General features: G+C 41.5%; 2 protein-coding genes across 5 annotated transcripts in view; one reads left to right on the top strand and one right to left on the bottom strand.

Annotated features, from left to right (window-relative positions):
• Positions 1-4,452: 4,452 nt before the first annotated feature.
• tnfb (tumor necrosis factor b (TNF superfamily, member 2)) lies at positions 4,453-6,176 on the top strand. Of its 2 annotated transcripts, none has more exons than XM_068323429.1 (4): positions 4,453-4,760; positions 4,872-4,926; positions 5,021-5,080; positions 5,285-6,176. In XM_068323429.1, the coding sequence occupies exons 1-4, from the start codon at positions 4,563-4,565 to the stop codon at positions 5,734-5,736; spliced, it is 765 nt and encodes a 254-aa protein (XP_068179530.1). In that variant the 5' UTR covers positions 4,453-4,562; the 3' UTR covers positions 5,737-6,176. The 2 variants fall into 2 exon arrangements, with proteins under 2 accessions (XP_068179530.1, XP_068179529.1); XM_068323428.1 differs by having other exon boundaries at positions 5,282-6,176.
• A 3,094-nt stretch (positions 6,177-9,270) lies between these two features.
• gabbr1a (gamma-aminobutyric acid (GABA) B receptor, 1a) overlaps positions 9,271-23,558 on the bottom strand; it is a 66,106-nt gene continuing 51,818 nt past the window's right edge. Inside the window, exons 17-24 of one of the 3 annotated variants that reach the window (XM_068324433.1) lie at positions 19,231-19,363; positions 18,085-18,201; positions 16,586-16,696; positions 15,096-15,189; positions 12,834-12,961; positions 10,650-10,778; positions 9,680-9,823; positions 9,271-9,561 (exon numbers count right to left, since the gene is read on the bottom strand). In XM_068324433.1, coding sequence (XP_068180534.1) covers positions 9,277-9,561; positions 9,680-9,823; positions 10,650-10,778; positions 12,834-12,961; positions 15,096-15,189; positions 16,586-16,696; positions 18,085-18,201; positions 19,231-19,363 — 1,141 coding nt within the window. In that variant the 3' untranslated portion in view covers positions 9,271-9,276. The remainder of the gene's footprint in view (positions 9,562-9,679; positions 9,824-10,649; positions 10,779-12,833; positions 12,962-15,095; positions 15,190-16,585; positions 16,697-18,084; positions 18,202-19,230; positions 19,364-23,558) is intronic. The other 2 variants (XM_068324434.1, XR_011037109.1) reach the window with 2 other exon arrangements.

The raw sequence follows: 23,558 nt of genomic DNA, 5'->3' as shown, positions 1-23,558 counted from the left end.
TAAAACAGGAACCGTGAGCTGAAGAAGATGAATTATAGAATAACTTTATTTTTCTCATTGCTTATGCTTTCATTTATTACAAAAGACATTTATTATTATCATTATTCTCACTCAGGTTGAAAACTGGGCGCACAACTTTCCAATAATCGACGACGAGATATGTGTTAATGCATTGTAAAGAAAAACTACTGTATATGCACAACCACAGCATGCTGTATGGGTTAAAAATTGAATGCCCAAGGGTGTGAATGTGAGCGTGAATGGTTATTTGTATCTCTATATGTCAGCCCTGTGATAAACTGCTCAGGGTGAGCATCGGTCTCGTCTCAAACCAGCTGGGAAACCAGCTGCCCAATAGATTTGTCTCGATTTTGATCTATCAAAATTGCTCATAATTTAAAACATATGTAAAGTATGTACATAATTCCACCCAGAGACATTTCTGCATCCTTATGGCATTTTAATTAGGATACTTTTTGATCTCATATCAGTGTAATTTCTCCCATTGGAACTTCACAACACTTCCAATGAGGAAGTTCAGCTTTAGAGCAGCTAATTAGCCTCTAAGGACTGTGAGTACCGACCTCATCAGGCTGCATGCTCTATTTGTTTTGAAGGCCTGTACCGCATACATTTAACAACACACATGCACACACACACCGGCAAACACACACACACACACACAGACATATATACAAACACACACGCACACACAGATAATATACATGTAATGGTATTTTTTATTCTCTCGTATAATTCGAAAAGATGAAATTATTTTTACCATTAAGGTTATAAATCAAGGCTAATGTAAAATCTCAATTCCAGATAAGCACCTGATCTACTCATGTGACTTGTGAATAAACTTCTGAGAGATGGAGGAGGAGGAAAAGGAGGTAGAACATCTCATCTGTGACTTCTTGGTGGCGCTGCGGGGGTTTGTAGGCCACCAGACTACACAGTCTGGTGGCGGTGGAAGCCACCTTGAATTTCTGGTTAAATCTCCCTTTGGCCCAGTTTTATTCTCTTATACTGTAGATCAACAGCTACCTCTGAGCCCACACATGGCACGATGAGGAAAGGGAATGATGAAACGAAAATGCTGTAATTTTTTTTTTTCTGTTTATTTCAAAACTGGCACCTGTGATTGTGTCAACAGACAAATCTGAAGATGAAGCTCATGGCATTAAATGTGGCATCTTGTTTGCTTACAACAGCTTCCTTCCCCCACTTCCTCCCTCCTTGGCCTCCCACCCTCCATCCATTCTTTTCCTTCCTGCCCTGAGGTAATCTTTGTCTGCATTGTGGCTAAGCTCCACCGCTTGATGACCACACAATCCTGGGATTTCATGATGCAATCCATGAGCAAAAAAATCAGCAAAAGAACAAAAGAGAGCTCTTTCAAGTGCCGCAGATATCTCAAGGGGAGTTACATGTGGGAAATATGTCACTATGCTGGAGGATTGATAATGATTCAGTTGCAGAGGGAAAGGAAAAGGGCACTCAGATATGAAGGCTCAAACTGAGGAGGTTCAGTTTCTGGCTCCATGAAAAGAGGCATTTGTCTGTTGGAGGAATCCAGTGGGAGTTTGTCAGTTATATATTACACATGACCTCTGACTGAGGAAATTTTTTTTTTTTTTAATCTGCTTGAAAGGTCCCACAGTTTGTGGGACCACAGTATAAAAATATGGGGAGGTAGATAATAGTGGAGCAAAAAGTTTGCTTCTGATTCCTATTTTGTGCTCCGAATTTTAAAGGTTGCCTATGAGATTAATCTGTTCTTCAATTTATTGAAGATAACAACCTGTATTTTGTTTTATTATTAACTTTTAATAATTATATTGAGTTAATTAATGACAAAAACAAGACAGCTATTGCGAAATAGGGAGCATTCACCACCCCAGTAATTTGTCTGGTGGAATGTCCCACCTCCAGTGAGCTAATGGTACAATCCATCATGTTGCCTCATGCGTGGCGTTCAGGCAAATGTCCTAAACTCCTTTAAAGTTTCTGCCTTCTTATGTGTAGTAATTTGTTGGAAAGGTATCCTGGCGCTTTCTCTACAAAAAAAAAACTTTTTCAAACTCAAGAATCCTCACAAGAATCAGTCAAGCAACAGAAACCTGCCAGTTAAGGTTCTCATCATATTATCGTTTGATTCATCCTAATCCTGATAAAATCTTTCTTCAGGTCAGGGTGATCCATTCTCCCGTTTTTATTCTCTTCAGGGGACGTTTCCATCCTTTGTTTCAGACCAGATTTTTCTTTGTATGTCTTTTTTTAAGCAATTTGTAGAATTTTGTAAGAAGGCTAATCTCTACAAAGTCCCACAAAAAACATGATCCTCCTCTCCATAGGAATTTAATGTGTGTACTGTTTAAAGACATTAAGCTTTTCACATAACCACAAATTATGAGGTTGACTGAGCATTTCTGATTTCAGGTACTGTGAACAAGAGGCTTAAAACTCTCCAAAAGAATTTAGTCTGTTAATGTGTGTTGAATATTCTTCTTTACTTTTCATAGAACACTCATTTTTTAACGGATTTGTAATAGTCAGAGGAATGGGCGTAGGAACGAAGTCCCGTACAAAGGTCACCGGTTCTCATTTTAACACTTAACTGGAAGTTGTTGAGAAAGTGAGCAGGAGGAAGTGCAGAAAAAAACAAATAGATATCGTATGCGTACTGTAGTTTGTGGATGTGGGTGCAAATGATGATGGTGACGATGATATCCTGTCGCATCTTGTGGTTGGTTTTTGCTTACATGCTGGAATGAAAGAGTCAAATATGAAGGTGTGAGTTCACCACTGATTTCGACACACACTGGAACACACACACACACACACACACACACACACACACACACACACACACACACACACACACACACACACACACACACACGAGAACACACAGCAAGTTTTGATATGGAGAATTACAGAATGTAAGTCCTGAAACACTGCCAAGATACACAAACGCATCTAATTTAAGATACAAAAGCACACAATTCATGCTAATACTGCTATGTACTTTGAGCAAACAAATAGCAAACACAAGGTAAATTGAATGAGAAAAAGAAAAAGGTATCATTTTGGGAAAAAAAAAATACTGTCAACTGAAAGAAGAAATGATGGGCATGAGTGGTCACAACATTTAAAAGTTCTTTCTGAAAACAAAAAGTCAGAAACTGAAACAGGGAAACAGACAGTCACTGGAAAGAACGAGAAGTGCAACCAGTTTGTCAAGTGGTCCGTTGCATCATCGCCCGATTTAGACAACAAAGTTGATAAAGATTTCGTTTTTGTAGTCTTCCATTCAAAAAGAAAGAAAATAAATCTCCAAATAGCACAAGTGGCAACAACTTTCATCATCTTATATTGACGTTTTCCCAAACATCAGTTTGTCTGTGAGGCATTTTAATGATAACCCTCCTGCAGGAAGCATTGAAGACATATTGATTTGCTTGAATAACCTTGAAACTCAATGATTTAATGTGTTTTCTAATTCAAAGGCCCGCTTTCCTTGGTCACGCTATGATGACTGAACCTTTGCTACCGCGAAATGTGATTTCTGATAACAGTCCCATTTATTGCTGCTTAATAAATGACTTCTTCCATCATTTTGATATCTTTTATCTTTTGTTTTACTGTTTACAAAATATTTATTTGGTTTCTTTATATAAAAATGTATCCAAACTTCATCTAATAATGAAAATCTATTAAGTGTTTACATTAAAACACTTATTAGTGTTGTAATTTCCAACTATATCTTCCCTAGTCTCCCTCCCATAAGTAAATCCCAGTGTATAAAAAGATGAAACATGATAATACAGTTAAACAAGTTTTGAGGATATTAAAGGCTTTAAATGTTTAATTCTGACAAATCCCTGTACATTACTTAACACTTTAAAATGTGCTGACATGATAAATGTTTGTGGTTTAGAGTCCAAAGCTGATGTGCAGGTGGGCTCTTTACACAATATCACATTTTTGTGGTATTTCAAAGCATTCCGTCTGACGTGTCCTCAAAATCCACACTGATTTATGTGTAAACCTCAGCATTTACAGACACATCTTACATTTTATGGGTGGCTACTCCGGGCGGTAATAAGCTCTTTGTGTTTGTGACTGTGTCTGTCTCAGTGTGTGTCCGTGTATGTGTGTGTGTGTGTGCGTGTTGCAATACCGTGTAATCTTTCAAAACTGAAAAACCGACTGACCACTTTCCCATCCTAAAAAACCACAACTCCCAATATGTTCCACTAGAAAAACCACAAAAAATTCTGTGACTTTTCTCCCTCCCACCCCCCTAACCGGTCATGGCTGTTCTCTCTCCAGGTTGCTCTGCTGCCTCCTGCTCTGTCTCCACTTACACGGTGACATCACTGGAGTTTCCCTTCTGCAGATGCAGCTGCAACAGCATAAATACTACAAACTCTGGCAGAAGTTCACAACACAATCACAAAGAGAGACGCATCCGCACAGAGAACTGGAAGCACCTGAAAGCTGTCTTCATTTGGAAGATTTTTCTAAGCAGCCAGCGGTAAAGAAGAAGAAGAGTCATGGACAATATGGTTGCCTACACAGCTGCGCCGGGTGATGTGGAGCAGGGTCCTGAGGAGAGGACGGTGGTTTTGCTGAAGAAGAAGTCGTCTGCGGCGTGGATATGGAAGGTGTCTGTGGCCGTTCTGTTTGTGGCCTTTTGTATCGTAGGCATCCTGCTGTTTGCTTGGTACTGGAATAGAAGGCCAGAAATGCTGGTAAGGATCCATTTTTAGTCTTAATTCTTTAAAAAAAACCTATATTTTCTGACTGAATTAGTCACAAACTGTGTTTATGACTTCAAAGTGTGTTTTTTGCCTCCTTTACAGACACAATCCGGCCAAACAGAGGCGCTAATGGAGAAGCACACTGCCGAGAAAACAGGTGATTAAATGGATGACTTCTCATTTACGAGAGCTTGTGTGAGATTTATTTGAGCTTTATTGGGACAAGCTCACATTTGTCTTCCTCTCCTCAGATCCCCAGTACACGCTGAGGCGCATCAGCAGCAAAGCCAAAGCAGCCATTCATTTAGAAGGTGAGTCATGGCTCACCTTGATAGTGGTGCAAGAGAAACAATAGTCTTGTGATCTCCGCACACAGATCAGCCTCCTCTGAGGAAGTCACGAGGAAGTTGCCGCCTCGGTTATTGATTTATCTTTCCACACTGGTTAATTTTATACACTTGCGGTGAGATGATTCCAGGTGATTCAAGGCTGCTTCTTCTTCGCTCTGTCAGCAGGTAGCTACGATGAAGACGAGGAGGTGGACAAGCCGCTGGAGTGGAGGAGCGGTCAAGGCCAGGCGTTCGCTCAGGGCGGCTTCCAGCTGGCGAACAACCAGATCATCATCCCTCAGACGGGGCTCTACTTCGTCTACAGCCAGGCGTCGTTCAGGGTCTCCTGCAACGACGGCGAGGGAGCCAGGAGACGCCTCACGCCTCTCAGCCACAGGATTTGGCGCGACTCAGACTCCATCGGAAGCAAAGCCTCGCTGATGAGCGCGGTGAGGTCGGCGTGCCAAAACACCGCACAGGAGGACGGCTACATCGTGGGACAGGGTTGGTACAACGCCATCTATCTGGGCGCCGTGTTCCAGCTGAACAGAGGGGACAAGCTGTGGACGGAGACCAATCAGCTGTCGGCGCTGGAGACCGAAGACGGCAAGACTTTCTTTGGGGTGTTTGCACTTTGAAATGACTCAGAAAAGTACGAAGCTTTGCACGGTGCCATGACTTTTTTTTTGTTTTTGTTTTAAATGTGTACATGTTGGAAAGGTTTTTGTTTATTATTCATCTTCTTGATGATGTGAACATGTTTAAATCCCAATGGAGATGAAGCTTGTTGCCCGACAGGCTGTGCTGATTTTTAAAAATCCTATAAACTGTAACAGTTTGTTTCTATTTTAGGCACTTTTTTTTTTTTTTCATACATTATTTATGTTGACCTGAGATTGTAGTAGGCTTGACTTTCTCTGCTGTACCAGATGACGACACAGCTCCACTGGAGAGTCTGGGTGCAAAGACTATATCACAACCTTTATGTATTTATTTGTATTTATTTATATTTAAGTTGTCTGGGTTTGGTGTCTAAGATTATATCCATATACTTGATGTGAATATTATTAAAATGTAAATCCGGCGTGTTACTGCAGAACTCATTTCCTTCTTGATGACAAATATAAATGTACAGAGGAGTCGGTAAACAGCTTCACCCAGCTAGGGAAGTAATACACACACACACACACACACACACATGCGCACACTGTAACCGGACTGACATTGGTTTAGCTTTTGGCAAAAGTTGCACTTGAAATTCTTCCACAGGCAGCAAATACTTCCTTTGTCAAAGCCGACGAAAAGAGGGGAATTTCCTACTTTTTTGTCTTGCTGTGTCAGGTGGAGGCCCGCAGAAGCCTCAGCCCAGAGCGGGTTTTCCCCAATGACGCCCCCGCCACCCCCCCCTCTTCCACACACACACACACACACACACACGCTCATTCCCTCTCCCACACACACCCTTCAAACTTCCTCCTCCACACCGCCAACCCTTTCCCCGTACTGCCACATTCCTCATCTTCAGTCAGCTGGAAACAGACGTGACATCGGAGGTTGTGTGTGTGGCCGTGGTGTGTATGTGCTGCGTTCAGTGTCTGTATGTGTGTTTGTGTACTGAGGAACTGCAGCACAGCTGTTTTTGACACACCGTCATACAAATGTCAGATGCACTCGGGAGCAATTTGTCTACTTTAGGCTCTTTTTTTCTACAAACATGCACTAACCGTCTCAGTTATGAGGTTCCCACCGGACTTGGCGGTCGGTCACCGTGAGGAAAAACACTTCCTGTTTGTGTTTAATGAGGCTCTCCTTCTGTGGTTATGTGCTCTTTGACACCTGGAGGTAAAGAAAACATTTCAGTGACAAATAGGTTCAGCCAGAATGAACTGTGAATCAGACAAGCATTAAATACGTGGTGACATCTAGTGGATGACATGAACAAGCTGCGGAATCCACAAACAGGGAGGTGAAAAAAGTTTTATGAGTCTAAAATGCTGAAAAATAACTTGTTTCCATCAAACCACCGTTTGTGCTGATGAGGATGGACCAGAATTACATCACCCAAGTTCAAATACACCAAGGAAAGTAAAAAGACACCAAATTAAGAGAGTTATTAAGTGATTTGCTTCTTTTTGGGCTCATTTGATTAAAAAAGTGTCAATAAAACACAAAAAAAATACCAAATGAAAAAAACAATAGTTTTATTTATGATACCTATATATCTGCATACACATATTTTGAAATATATTAACATTTATGATCTCCGATATAGTGAATACAAATATCCCCAAATCCATGTATATTGTCATATATGTGTGTGATAATAGAACACGTCGTAACCATTTTCTGCATCCATATGTTACACTGATCCTGGTATTGTGCAGTTAATAGACATGGCCTATTTCATTCATTTATGTCCTTCTCCAAACCCTGAGCTAAAATCTATTAGAATAACTGCAACCATAAGATGTATAACTAGTTTGTTCAGATTAAAGTGCAAATGAAATATATATTCAGAAATATTTGACAAAGTATAGTAGTGATAAAGCTGTTCAAGTAACTTTGTTTTATAAAATCTGTAGTTAATGAATGAAATAGATCATCCAGATTAACTTCTGAATAAATACCGTATATCGCTTTTCATATATCCTTCTTTGATTCATATACAACTGATCCAAAGGCAAAATGGGAAAGAAAAAAAAAAACAATAAAAGAGCTTCCATCTAGATTGTCTGATATGGGAAAACAGTAAAAAAAAAAAAATTAAAAAAATCTTTCAATAAAATGGCTCACAATTATGACATATAACATATTCACATGTAGAAAAATGTGTGCTTTTTCTGGATATCTGTAGAAATAGCCATCATAGAAGCCCCACATTTCACCTCCCTGCTGCAGTAAAGGGTCTTCGTTCTTTCATAGATCATAGACTCTGGAAGGCTGGACCCTCCAGACTGGACTGTTTGTTATTTTGTACCATGATCTATTAATAAAATGCATTTTTATACAGTTTTGCTCAGAGCCAAATAAGCATGTGATGGTCCCTCTATTGCAGCAGCAACAACCCATACAGTCTATCATGAGGTAAAACTGACCACTTTATTGTTATCTGTATCATATTTCTTTAATGATACCCAGCCAGTTTTTCAGATTTTGTATTCAAACTTCGATATCTGCAAAATGCGTTGAATGTAAGATTAGAGGTTTGTTTGATGGTTACAACTGCAAGATGCTGCTGAATAGATATGACACAAATATTCAAAAATAAACTTTGAACTCCTTCAGATGGCAAAAAAAATCATTCTTATACATGAGCAAGCTTGGATCTCTCTTTTCGAAATGGGTCTCATATTTGTACATGAGCGAAAGACTGGATTTTTAAGATGCAGTGTTGTAATTCAATACATAGTCCAGACAACAAACATCCAAACATGCCAAACTGCTGGGTCCTAGTAATTTATGGCTGGTTAATAATGCACATCATCACTTTTCAGTGAAAGCAGGATTCCCCACAGTCAGTCTCTGCCGCCTCTCAGAGGAAACAATGGAAAACAAACTGTACATTTCTTTGTCCTTTTTATAAATATCTGTTTTCACGACCATCCTGAAAAACGAAACAAATAATTCATCAACGACTCCATGACGAAACAGATCAGATATTACAGAACAATATAAATCACTACTGCATGTGCCTGCCTAGTCGACGAACTCGAAACACAAAGAGGTGGAGGAGACGTTACAGCGAGGACACAAACGCCGACGCGTCCTTTTTTTCGATATCCTGGACGCGGCGTCTCCACAACAGAACCAGATAACGAATGAGGGAGGGGGACAATTAAGAGGTCGGTGACCTTTGAAGAGACCTCGAGTGCTGCTAATCTGTGCTTGTCGCCACGCCGTCGCTGGGTTGAACACGGTGAGATGGGAGCTGTGAAGACGGATGTTACCTGCGTGACCCCCCCCCCCTGCCCCCCGCCCCCCGGAAGCTGCCGAGTGTAAAGCACTCCTGTGTACGTCTTTGTGCTTCCACACCATATTTTAGATCGGTGTCACTACACAGCTGTGTTCATCAAATGAAAGTCACAGTGCCTTGTTGTGTTTCGTGTCCCCCGTGTGCATTGTGCGACTGCCGCCCCCCCTTTTCCCTTTCCCCTCCCTCCCCCCCATCGGTGCCTTGCTTATTTATAGAGCAGCGGGATCTGGCTGTTGTGACAGTGGTTGCGACTCATCTTGCTGTCGGTTGGGTACAGATTGGAGGAATTGGAGAAGGAGGGCGGGAGGGAGTGATTGTCCGTGGTGGGGTTGGGGTAGCCAGGCGGGGGGAGTAGAGACTTGGGATCCTGTTGGGATGACGGCGGCGGAGCGTTGTGGTTCTGGTTCTGGCCCGTGGATGGCTGGCGGCGGTTGCGAAGGGCCTGTCGCTCAGCTAGCTGGTTGCGTAGCGCCGACACCCTCTCTTCTTTCTGCAGGCGATGGACAGTAATAACGTTTTCAAGCGTACCGGACTCACATCTAGCTCAGGTGGTGCGGTCTAAATATATTTAAAGTTCCACTTCCATGTCATGTTCACGACGTCCTCACCTCCTGGATGATCTTCTGCAGCTCCCTGTTCTCTCTCTCCAGCTGCCTGGACTTCTCCTCGTCGTTGTTGTTGGTGGACGATCCGGTCTTCAGAGTGTCCTGCTGCTCCGACTGCCACTCGCCACGGGTGATGAGGCGCCGCATCTGTACCGCCACAGGACCAGGAAGTTAATAAAGCACAAAGTCAGGCCTGAGAGTGCAGCATCCTGAATGAATAATGCATCCATCGAGAGGACCTGTTGAGAGCAAATGTTTAATATTTGCAGCCAGTCTCGTGTGCCTGTCTGAACAGAGTCAATTTGAAGAGGTTTGATGCTCTCATTTTTTCCCACTCATTGCGGTGAGACCTTTGGGGCTTCGAAGCTCGCTGCTATGTTTCTGCGCTGCACTTGCAGAAATAGTCAGCCCACAAAATGCAATGAAGATATAATGCTTTTTTTCTTGTTGTTTCCTTTTGGTTAATGAAGTTTGACTTTCTGCAGGTGGCGCTCTTTCCTCTGTCTGCATCATTCTCCTGCACACAACCCACCTCTTTGTATATTTATTAAACAACAAATGATTACAGCTGCTGCCATGTTGTTGTTGTTGTTGTTTCTTTAGAAAGTATTTTTCCTAACCCTGACTGTTTATAGCAGCTACACATCTTAAGGCTTGTGTTACGGTAGTCATGCATATTTAACTTGACACATCATTTTTCGAAGCCTCCTTTTATTTTGATGACACAGCTACTCCCAACATCAAACCGTATTTTGGGGATTTTTAAAAAAGCGAAGCTATCAAATTTAATGAATGCATCTGAATATAAAGTGTCAGAAGTTTCTAATTTTCATGCACCCTGCAGCACAGGCTGAACGCACCTTTTAAAGACTCCGAGACCAGCACATTTGACCTTTGGTTTAAATGCAATATGGATGCACTTTTAGGTGTGCGCGCAGCAGTTACTAAAGGTGTGAGTAATGAGTCAGAGCACCTTGGGTACAAAAAGCACCACCAGGGTGATGTAGGCAGAGAAGACGATTGCAAGAGAGGCAAAGGCAAAGGAGGCATCCTGCTGTGAAGACAGGATCATAGTCACCGGAGCCGTGATCAGGCACAACACCTGCAGCAACAGAAAAGACAGAAACAGCGATCGAGTGAGAGGCAAGAAAAAGCAAATGAGAATGGGTGAGGGTTCAAATAAAGAAGGACAGATTGGGGGAGGCAGGGAAAGAAGAGGTGGGGAATGAACGAAAGGAGAGTGGGGGAGGGAGGTCACATCCATAAAAAGCATTAGGCATCTGTTTATCATTCCGGGGAGGGTCTCCATTGTTGAAATGGCATTAAAAAGTCATGACTGAAGTGGCAGCAGCACACCGACAACCACCACATTGTCATCTCATCAGGGCCTGGAGCTGACAGCTTAGCAAAGAGGAAGGAGGCCCCTTTATAGGCATCATTAACTATTGACATCATCATCAAACTGAACCGCGTATATCACAACATAAAATAATAACATGAGACGCGTCCTCTATTACGGAACCACGTGATGAATTGAGCACACAGGCTGAATTTAATGCGCTCATAAATAAGTATGAACAATGATCAATGATAAATCCCCTCTTTGACGCTTGGAGGCGAGATCAATCCATTTACTAATTACATATCCACAAAGTATAAGCTGATAAATGTTTGGATGCTCATTAAGCTGCTTCCCCTTTTATTTACTTCAGGGAATGCAGACGAGCGCAAGAAATTCTGGTGGAATGTTTTCCTACGTTTTACATCCAAACAGAAAACATGAGTGACAGAAAAGACTCTTCTTTTTTTCTTTTTTTTTTTTCAGATATTTCACATCAATTACAAAGTTACCTCGTGTCAAGAGTGTCAGGATATTTCATCGACTATTTATCTGAAGTGGTTGAAGTGAAGGTAATGGCTGCTATTTCAGTGTAAAGTGCATTCGAGGTGTCTCCGTTTGAGAGGATTTGCTTGCTATTAACCGTTGCTGAAAAATGTTCTGGACTGATTGCAGCATTTACCAGCAGACTTTACAGTCTGAAAGGACATAGATTTGAACCCCATACACAAAGCGCTGCATGTGCAGGATTTTCTACCCATATATGTTACATGTTAAAGCAAATGGCACTCGAGTAAAAAAGGAAGGTAAGCCTGGGATTATAATAAAAAATTTCTAATGCAAATTTCTTATTTTATTGACTTTATTTAATCCTCATTTTACCATAGAGAATATGTAAAAGGAATTTAAAGGGCAGCATAGATGTGGCTGCTGGTATCATCGCACCACAGGCACCATTAGCATCATAATGTCGGATTCAGACAAATACCAGTTTGTGCCTCCGGTATAATGATTTGGATGGAAATGTGTCGAGGGATTCTTGACTTTTTAAAATCAAATCTCAAGTCGCACTCGTAGAAAAAGCTTGAATATTTTATTGGGAGCCTGTTCCTGCGTGTCATAATGCGGTACAACGATCATTACAGCTGCATGTGCTTTTTTAGTACGTTATACCAGATCATCAATTTGGAATGTTCAGCACATCCCGGAGGTTGTTTTTGAAAGGAGAAGCCGTCATTTACATTCTGCTGTGCCCACAATAGACTTCTTGGTGCTAAATAATTTTTGAAAATCAATGCAAATTCTGAATCTATAAGCCTCCAAACAATCTTTTTACACTCTGCTGCAGCTGCACAGGAAGCATCTCAAAGTGATATTCTGACACATTTAGCCAGTAATCTACTCAAATAGGGAAAATACACCACAGAGGGATTAAGGAAGCATCCAGTTAAGTATGAACTCCATTAACTTTTATAGACTTGCAAAGAGTATCCCCTTGAAACTGCTGCTTTTAAGCCTTGGCAGCTGGAAAGTCTTGACACACTGGTCAGCTGCTCAGTTTGCTTTGGAAAAAAAAAAAAAAGTAACTTCTGGAAGACCGAAACAATAGAAGCACTGGCATTGATAAACTCCTCACAGACAGTCGAGAGCGATTTGTCCAATGGGGCAATAAAAATCTGATTTATAGCCACTTGAATGTTATTAAGTGTGCTATAGGATGGTTTTTGCAGAGAAAGCTTAACAGCATAAGGAGTGCAGGAGCCCCTAGAAAGTGAGGCATGACCTTTTTTTTTTTTTTTTTTTTTCTCACACACTCACAGCAACGTTGTAAATGGCCATCCCCACAGCCCGATGGTCGTTGATCTTTTCTGTGGAGACAGACTTGGTCTCGTACGCCAGGAATATGCCCAGCAGCAGCAGCAGACCCTTATATCCATAAACCACACCTACAGGGAGAGGGAAAGCAGTTAAGAATGAATGAGCAGCCATTTGCACGAAAAGGCAAATACACCAGTTGCCAATTAGCCGGTTTATCTGTCGGCATTTTGGAACCGGTGTGTTTGAGCATTCCACAACATTCCCAGTGTTTTAGTTTGAACTATGCTGCTGGTATGAAATGTAGAAGCACATAATTACAAAAATCAATTAAGTTGATGAGGTGAAGCCTTGTTTTCAATTCACTATATGCCAAAAACGATTTGCAAATGATTCTGCTAAATGTCGGTTTAACGCAGCAGCAAAATCGTTTTGTATTACATGCATAAAGCCAACAACTCATATATATGTAAGTAGTCTAAGGCTAAATAATGTCTCATTTTAGAAATTATACAAAAGACAGACAAAATTTTGAAACTGTAAGTACAAATAAAAGAATGTTTGTTTTACTTTTTTAAATTTTTTTTATTTTGTGTTGCTGTGGTATTATATTCGTTATAAATATTATTATATTTGCACATTTGTGCTTCCAGATGAGTGAAAATTGTTACCAACATTACTTTTCAGGTCACATTTTAAATGAAGGGAGGAGAAGTTAAACACTGTAGTTATTCTGACCTTGTCAGACACCTGTAGTGTGTCCTTAATAATACGGTCGAAGACGATATTAGCCAGCAGGCGTCTTTGAAGCAACACAAACAATCGCACGCTAACCCGCACGCTCTCACTTGCTTTGACCTCTTTGAAGAATTTCACGGTCACGCCATTGATTTTACGTGTCAAAGTCAATTTGCTAGTTACTGGGGGAACTACACGTCCTGAAAAAACAGTTTCTTCAGAGGCGGCGGAGGGAGCTCTCTGAAGTCTGAGAAAATTAACCACCTTAAAAACCGTCGCTCAGCATCACTTTGGAGACTCCAAATTCGGAAGAGTAAGCTTGCATTTCAAGTTTGAAACATGTGGGAATTTGTCAGGCAGGTTGAGTTGAATTATGGGTAATGTAGGGTTTCGGTTAAAGTCAGGTAACTCGGTTTTTGCTGCAGCAATTTTTCATGCACTAGTTGGACTGGTTGAAATATCTCAAAGCCGTCTGGATTACCATGAAAACTGGTGCACACGTTCATCTTACCCCCCTGGCAGAATTAAAACACCTTTAGTGTGACTTTTCATCATAAACCACATCATAAAGTCAGTGGTTAGTTTAAATTGAGACACAAAAATACCTGTTCTTAGTACTAATGAGCAAATGTTAGCATATTTTTATTTTATACCAAAATAAAAAACGTGAATCTGTTGAAGATTAGCATGTTTGCTTTATCATTAGAAACACTGCAGCATGCTAATGTGGCATCGAAACATCACAGCTTCACAGACACACCGAATAACCGGAATGTAATGCATTCAAATTAGTGAAATTATGAGATGGAAATGGCTGAACCAAGCTATTGCTAGCTTTGAGTGGGGGGTGGGGGGTGGTGTCAGCTTAGGAAGTCTATGACTGGTTTGTGCAGAGGTAGAAAATCCAAAATGCAAATCCAATAGATGGTTGAAAATGTTGAAAGTCAGTCAGAATCTGACTGACAGAGGAAGGAGAATGTAGTCGTAACAGAGAGAGGAGCGGGGAAGAAAGGGAATCTGTGACTGAGTGACTTTGACACCTCCTTCGACCGTCCATCGCTTCTTTATGCAGCCTGATATTAAAGCACCATATTTTCTTCCCTGAGAGAGGAAATGCTATGGGGCAATGGCCCAGATTGTGACCCACATTATTTGAAATTTCAGCACCAATATACTTTCATAAGAGCTGCCACGGTAAGACAGACAGCAGAGAGAGAGAGAGAGAGAGAGAGAGAGAGAGAGAGGGACAGCGTGGGCTGACAGAAAGAAAAGCGAGGAGGGAAAAGAGCGAGAGAGAAGAGAGGAATCAGGCGTATGGGGGTGGCGGAGGCCGAGGGAGAAGGCGATGCAAGACCTGTTTAATTCAGGACGAACCGAGGTAGCGTGTGCCTGTGCACACGTTTGCATATGCATGTGTGTAACCATATGTCCATGTGCGACACGGCTTTAAAACCCAGAAGGGCACGTAGTGATAGAGCAACAGACTGACATAATGTGGGGGGGGGGGAAAGGAGTTAGAGAGGATACCGAGCCACGTGTTCATCTTCTCCGAGCTGCAGTGTTCCAACAAGGGCTGAATGAGGACATCCAAATCTTCTTTAGGGGCCTCCTTAGTGAACTTCTACTCACACCGCAGATGGAGGAAGAGGGGAGAGTAATGGAAGGATAAAGAGCAGACGAGAAAGAGAAAGAGAAGGGGGAGATAACAAGAAACGATGAGACAGCAGCAAACTGGAGGAGACAAAAATGCACAGTAAGCAAAAGCCCCAGAGACAGAAGGGTTGATCCTCTGGGGTAAATAAGTCTTTCCTCTAACTCAGATATAGATGAGTGAATTAAGTTATCGGATATCCAATGAAAATAAAGATGTTTAAAAATTCCATTTTGTTTGCGTGTCGCTGGGGCGATTAGGGCTCATAGAGACGATAGCTCTCGCAGAGGTTTAATGGACTGAAGGACAGTCCTTACACATTAGCATTAGCTGTGTACTGAGCAAAAACTCTTACTATCATTATGTGTTATTTTCATGTTTGTTTTGCCCATTTTTGCTAAATTATCCCTCATTGTGACTGCTTTTCCACAAAGCTTTGTGGATATTATAGGATTTTTCAGCCTTTATCTATAATCTTAAGTTTCTCGAACTAAATTCCACAAATGGGTAAAATAATTAAAACTTAAGATTATCCAAGCGTAGCGTCTTTCTTATTATCTGTGATTACTGGCATGAACTTAAAGATCCTTTTTCCAGGTTTGGCCTTTTCTTTACCCGCCCGAGAGCATGAATCTAATAAAACATTTAAACTGAATGAAATACGATACTGCATTCAATGCACATCAAAAACCAGGAAAACTAAATCTTGGAAAAAATATTTGAGTTACATTTTTAATTTTTTTTATTTTATTTATTATTACTGGGTATGTTTGTATTAATATATTAGTGAAGATGCCATAATAGTTTTTGGACATCAATAATAATCAATATTAGCCCAGTCTTATATTATTAACAATATATAATAGGAACATGAACCATTGGATTTTGGAGTAGATGGCCTGGATACGGTCAGCAACTTTTGAAACTGATGCAGGTTAGGTTTTATGATTGGCTTTTGGATGAGGGTTTCATTTAATTATATTGGATTTTACTTGGAAATATGTGACCTAATGCGTGCCCTTAGTTATTTCTTGCTGCAGGAACTGAGGGATGTGAAGCGATTACGCTTTGTTTTTGTACCATAGCTCAAAAAGTTTAACAGTAAATGGTCTTTATAAAGTGTTTGCACCAAAACTCCACCAATCAACCAAACAAATATGTCCAAAGTTTGTCCTTGTGGAAGAAGATGATATTCATCTTCATCCTAGATAAAACTCTTTAACTGTAAGATGAATCAAAATGGGAACATCTCTGCAAACAAGGCCCGGCGTCTCATTACTGTGTTATTGACCGATGACAGCAGCTGTTCTGCTCGTGCAAATGGGCGATGACACGCCAATGATCTCATCTGTCATTTGTGCTCTACCTCAACCGTAATGTGCAGAGGATCCACAATCTGCCAGATCATGAGTGACAGGAAGTCGATGGCCAGCAGCACTCCAACTGTTGCGTAGAGTTTCCATGGCTCCAAGTGTTGCTGCATGAGTTTGAGCAAACACACACACACACACACACATATACACAGACAACAGTCATCACTATCCAAGGGCATCACGAGCCAGTCCACAAACAAAGACAAACAACCAGGACAAATAATATGACAGGCGTCCTTGTGATTTCTGGATGACTGGGCGCGAGTTGTCTTTCTGAATGTGTGTCTCTGAGTATGTGTCTAAGTGTATTTCAGGAGCAGTGGGAGCTCTCGTGTGTGTGTGTGTGTGTGTGTGTGTGTGTGTGTGTGTGTGTGTGTGTGTGTGTGTGTGTGTGTGTGTGTGTGTGTGTGTGTGTGTCTGCAGGCGACTCACAGAGAGCTGCAGTAACTATATTTGTGCCACCACCTGAAATCATCACTTATACACACTGAGATGACACCACTTTCTGTGTGGGCAGTTCCCGAAGCCCAGGATATCAACTCTATTATTCTTAACTTAAGCTATAATGGAAGCAATACAGCCATAACGGAAACCAAGCAATGAAAATGAGCTCTCCTGCTGCGCTCCCCCTCTCTCTTTCCACACTTCGCTTTTTTGTTTTTTATTATTTTATTCGAGCACGCCGGCTTACACCCAACGACTCCAACATAGTAACAACCACTGAAGCGTTCGATAACTAAAACTGAAAAGTAAAATAAAGCAGAAAACACATTACACAGCCCTGTGCGTCGCTTTACTTGAGTTGCATGAAAAATGATTTGAGAAGCGCCCGTTCTCCCTTCCATTTGTGAAAGTTTCCTTAAATACTCATGTAGAGCTCTCCGGCGAAATGCTCCTTCTGTGGACGCTCGGCGAGTTGAAAGTCGACCTGATTCCTTGAGCTCTGGCTCAAATAATAAAGCCCCCCCCCCCACCCCCTGAAGGTTGAGATTCTGCATTGAAGTTTAATGCTCATACATATTCATAAATATTCCGGAAATGGCTTAATCTCCCATTCTTTTGATTAGGACTTAGAAATTTCACCACACGCCGCAGAGTGGTGATATCTACCCTCCATGTTCAAGTGGAGAAACATCAACACGAAAATAAAACTAGTCATGTGAGATTCCTGGTGGTGCGTTTTGCGTCCCCTTTGCATGAATGTTGCATGTGTTAAGTACAGTATCTGTGTCAGTGTGTATCCAACACCCTTATCCCTGGACTCGAGCTGCAACCCCACAGTGAACGATGCCAAGCCGGCGTCTTAGAAGCTTAAGTTGCCTGCAAAGTTTTTAAGGCAACTTTTTTTTTTTTTATCAGCTGGTGCCACACATGCTGCGTGGCCTGGCCTCCCGCTCCCATCCCTTCTTTACCCCACTGAGACTGCTGAGAGGCTTACCCCCCCCAACTCCGACCCTTCCCTACCTCCCGCTATTCCCTCCCTCCATCCTACCTTCTTCTTCTCCTTCTTTTCGTCCTTCTTGGTGAAGAGGGTGTGGACCCACCAGATCTTGGTGAACATACTGCCGTAAGCTACGCTGAAGCCGAGGCCGAGGAGCCACAGGCGGAACTGGACAAACAAGAGGGGGGGAGAAGGGGGGAGGGAAAGGGTGAGGCGAGATGAGAGAGAGGAGACATTTAAAATGCCTTCAAGAAAGGTTTTGGTTTCAGATTTTCAATTGACTTTCATGGGAAATAAAAAATGTCATTCAGTCTTTATTACAGGAGTCTTTAACTGATCTTCATCACGCGATAAGGGGACTCCAATATTTTTATATCGACTCCTCTCATCTCATGTGGGGGGGGGGGGTCGGTCAGTCAGAGTTGAAAGAATTTTTTTGTCAAGAGGAAACTGTCAAAGTGGAGTCGCCTTTGATTTTGAAGAGTTTTTCCCAAAGGAAATCAGGCCATAAAAATAGAAACGTGTTCACATTTACTCTCAATCAGTTATTATGGGAGAGGCAGATCAGAGTAGGGGGTGGCAGAGAGAGAGAACGAGATAAAGAGACATACACAGAATATATACATATATATATACATATATGTATATACATACTCTATATGTCTCTTTATCTCTCTCACCCTATATATATATATAAATATATATACACACACACGCATACGTACACACACACATGGGCAGATAATGGACAGTCAGACAGACAGTCTCCATAGAAGCAGGTCTTGGGAGCAGAAAGCCAGGATCCATTGAAATGCTTAATGAACAATGTCAGCGTTTAAACTTTGATGGTCTTTCCTCCACCCTGGAGCGTGAGCAGAATTCTGAACGGACCGGTTTGCAGGTAAGTGACAGCCAGAGGCAGGAACATCAGCGCTCCACAACACCTGAACGCGCGCCGGCTTCAACGGCTGTGACGTGTTTAATAAGGCCTTCAATCTAAACGCTTTTCATCAGGCCAACATCTGACATTTGAATGCCATGTTCAACCATGAAGGACATTAAATGCATAAAATCTGAATTCAACGCCTTTTATGTTTTATATTATATAACATCATAAACATCAGGCGGCATTAGAGTGACTGTATATCACCCCGTCTGCCCTCCGGTTGTTTCCGTCTGCCCCCCTCTATCTGTTACCTGGCAGACGACAGGAAACTGAGATGTGTGGACGTGGTGGCCATCAATCCCCAGGGGGAACACCGCAGCCAGCGCCATCATGCAGCCCACCGCCGTCATGTTGTTCAGATACGGCTGAGAGTTCTGGATGTAGCTGGAATATTGGACACAATCACACAAACACACACACACACACACACACACACACACAAAGAAAAATAAAAAATATATAAATTACTTTGTCAGGCTTCAAAAGGTGCAATTAGTGACTTTGTAGGTACACAGAAGTTAATTGTGTTTGCGGCTCTGCCGTTAGTTCTCAGAAAATGTCATCAGCTGTCGGTAATTGCTCTCCTGTTGTTTTATTAATTTAACTGTTATCAAATTTATGCCCTGCATCACACAGTCTGGCAGAGTTTTAATCACAGTGGAGCACTGAAACGTCCAAAGGCTATTGCAGGTGAAATGGAAAGTTAGAAGCATAAGAGTAAAAAGGGAGATTTCCGTGTAGGTAAATTCAGACTGACAGCAGGTGGATTTTTTGAAACAAATTAATTGCAATCGACATGAAAGCAATGTTTTTTTGCGCAAAATTGAATGGAGTCTCCTCTCCTCAGCAGATAAAACCCAACAGACTTCAAGGTCTTACCTGCTAGAACCCAACAAAGGTCGTTTGGGTGAGCCGATGCGTTAATAATCTACATATACTGTATATCCCTGTCAATGTGGGCGTCTTAAGCTTCTTATCCACATTTCTCTGCCTGCGTCTTTGTTGTCAAAGGAAAGTTTTGAAATGTTGTCGCTGCTCTCAAGAGGATGTTGGAATCATTCACACTTAGGTGGCATTAGCAGCAGGAGCTTAAAGGATGACAAAGCAACCATAAAACAAAAGCAAAGCGACTTATCGAACGCTCAATGTTCTCACCCCCTTCTTACCTATCCAACCTCATTAAGCCGTCATCTCCCACCTCGTGCATTAAGCTCACTGCTGTCTGTAGCCGGAATGAAAAAGAAGTCATCTGGCCTATGGTGGGGATCGTCCTCCGGAATCACGTCCCTGCTGACATCAGACAATCTGTCTCCACTGTGGCCTTTAAATCTAAACTTGAAATTGGCTTTAGCTTTCATTTAGTGCAGACTCTTCGATTAGTTCCAGCCTTTTCTCCTGTCACTGTTGCCTTCGGTAGGTTGTTCTCCATCTAATTGAATCTTATAAATCCAGTGCTCCTAGCTCATGTTTGTCCTGCCAATGAGGACAGAACAAACTGTTTTGTTCGTGGCTTCTTTGTCCTCCTCTATTCAGACTCTTCTTTGACTGTCCAGGAATCTCTCTTTCTCTCTCGCTTTCTCTATTAGCTGTCATCACTTTGCAGATGTCGGATCTAGATCGATGCTCCCTATGGGCTCCATTAAAGATCATCACTCTTTTATACTTAGAATCTATCACGTGTATTTTTCTCGTCAAAGTGTGTAACTAATTTTCCTTCCCTTTTCATGGCCAATGCGATGAAGAGGAGGTCCTATGACGTAGGTGCCTCAAAAGCTGGTTAGTATTTTTCTCTCCTCCCCACCTGTTCTATATATAAAATATTTATTACATAATTTTTCTTCATGTGTCAAAAAAATGTTTTTAGTGGGATCGATGCTTTGTGTAATTTTTGATGGTGTCCTCTGGACTTGTGAGATATGTCCATCCTGGGGATCCATCCTCTGAGGCTCTTCCTGAGCCTTCTTCCATTTTTATCCCCATTTAAAGAGCTTTGGGGGGGATTTTACTCTCTTAAATAGAGAGTATGAGAACAGAGGGTGCCATATACCGGCTGTAAATCCCACTGAGGCAGTGTGATGTGTCATTTTGGGCGAGACACATTAATTTGACCTGCAGACTTAATGAGACAATGTCTTTAAATAAATGCTATAAATTATAAACAATGTCATTGTTGAACTAACTCCACAAACAACAGATTCAGGGTTTGTGTGTTCTCTGTAGCTGCACTTTTCATCTCGGGCCGAGTTCATCCTGCAGCGGTAGGTGTGTCTTTAATTGCTTCATCGCGTTGATGTGTCCTTGTCTTGTCCTGAAGGCGCACTGCTTGTTTACTGCACGCTAACGCAGCATGCATGCCAACACAGCCATCACACACCCCAATCCAACCTCGGAAAAACCTTTACAGCTGTTACACACTATGAATGTATGATGTTTATTACACTGCAGGAGTTATATTCTGGTGTGAAGCGCTGCTTTCTTCCTTTATTATGCGCCGTATCTCATGGCTGCTTCAGAATTATAGTCGATTAGGCGACTATTAGGAGCAAAACTGGCATCTTATTCTTCTGGATGTGGATACTGGTGAATATTTGGAATGAAAGACGTTATGATACAAAATGGAATATTTACTGTTGATGTCTTACATCAGCGAAAGCAGTGCTGCAGGATAATGGAAAAAGCAGAATGTGATGTTTATTTTCTGCAATATATAAGGCGAGATGAAAAAAATAGAGAAACTCTCACCGGATGACATGAAAGACTAAATCATTCTAGATCTTTTTTTGGTGCCGGGTTTTTAATACTTTTAAGGCCTGTCACGTCTGCAAACAACAATCATAAAAAGAAAGGAAATAACTCCACTAAACAATCAGATCAATGAGAAAAATAGTAAGTTTCAACGACATATACATCACCTATATTTCAACACTGCAAAAACACATTTTCAAGATTTCAATAAGGAAATCAATCAATCAAGCAAAGCCAAACTGATGTGTGTGTGTGTGTGTGTGATGTGAAAGTCTCTGCCTGCAGACCCAGAATTTATCCTCCTGGGTAAAGAGTCTGATTTGTTTCTCAGAAAGCAAGTTTGTGATTAACAGAGGAAAATTTTAAAGATTCAGTCTAGCTTTTACCACAGGTGAAGGGAAGAGAAAAGACCTCCATCCTCTGGGTTATTCTTACGCCTGTCAGGCTCCAGAGACATGATTAAACATGAGATGTCTGCCTTCATGTCGGCTTTACAAAACAGTCTGAAGCTACAGGTTTAGCAGCAGAAGCATCTCTTCTCTAGTGACCAACAAACGCTACGCATGCAGACCCTCAAAGACTCTTAAATCAGAATAAAATTATATGCTATGAGTCAGACGTCTTGTGTAGTTTAGTCACTGAAATGACAACCATGTGGTTTTATTTGTGTTAAGCAGCAACAAATGGAGTAGGATGACGCGACAAGCCGATGATGAAATGAAACATGGTGCAGCCCTGTGCGAAAAAAATATTTTAATGGTCACATCCACATCTTTTTAATTTTACCAGCAAGTCTTTTCACACTTTTAACCTGAGCATTAACAAACGTCTGGCGACTTATCGGCAGCGTTCTCCTATGTCGGCAGCTACTCACCAGCTGTGTCTATCTGCTGCTTGGCACTGAGCAGGTAGAGGCACAGGGGGATTCTAGGGTTCTTCTTTGGAATCATTTGGGCCTGACAGCCAAGTTGTGGCCCAGCAGCCAAACACACTGACAGGGTGAAACTGTAAGCTCTGTAAAAGCTGAAGGGAGCTTCAGTTTCAGGTGTCATCTCTACAACCGGCCCCTTTCACACTGTCACGCTATTCTCATATTTGCATTTGATGCACTGTCATTGGAAAAAAAACTTTAAACAGCATCACAATTATTTCACTTCTATGCGATTTTCTTTTTTGTTTTGTTTTTTTTTCTTTTTGGATTGGCTTTTTTTTTTTTTTTTTAATTTCTTTTTAAAGTGGATTGGTTATGTATATTTTCCTTATTTGAAGGAAGTTGGTTGCTAAAATTGTATTCGCAAAAACAGCTCAGAGAATATATTTGATTTGATCTGACTCACAGTGTTTTGGCTGCTCATAGCAGCCCTCGGTTAAAATGTGTTTGAAATATAATCAAAGCTGGAAGAGGGCCTGACAGCCACATTGTAGCCAGCCAGAGATCCCCAGAGGAACAAACCTCCACAGCTTTAAAAACTCTTGATAAGCTCATGGACTTATGGGACTTTAAATCACTTTGACCCAGGTCAAACATAAAAATACTATGTTAAAAAGGCATCAGGAATACACTACCAGCCTCACAGACATGCATTATGCTTAGAAATCTGAGATCAAAAGGTATTTTTTTTATTACAAGTCTATTTGCATTTGGTCCAAGGCTAGACTTAAGCTCTGACAATGAAACCAGCTGCTAGACTGAGAAAGGACCCCCCCCAAAAAGCTAACTTTACACTCCCCAAAATGAGGAAGAAGCTGTGCCATTCAGCTCTGAAAAGAGACCCAGATCTCCGTTGAACATGTGAATCCTCTGCCTCACGTCTTTCAAAATGCTCGCATTCAC

This window comes from Antennarius striatus, chromosome 9 (genome assembly GCF_040054535.1).
Source record: "Antennarius striatus isolate MH-2024 chromosome 9, ASM4005453v1, whole genome shotgun sequence".
NCBI lineage: Eukaryota > Metazoa > Chordata > Actinopteri > Lophiiformes > Antennariidae > Antennarius > Antennarius striatus.
The sequence above is the reverse complement of the archived record's forward strand: the minus strand, read 5'-3'. Positions and strand labels throughout refer to the sequence as shown.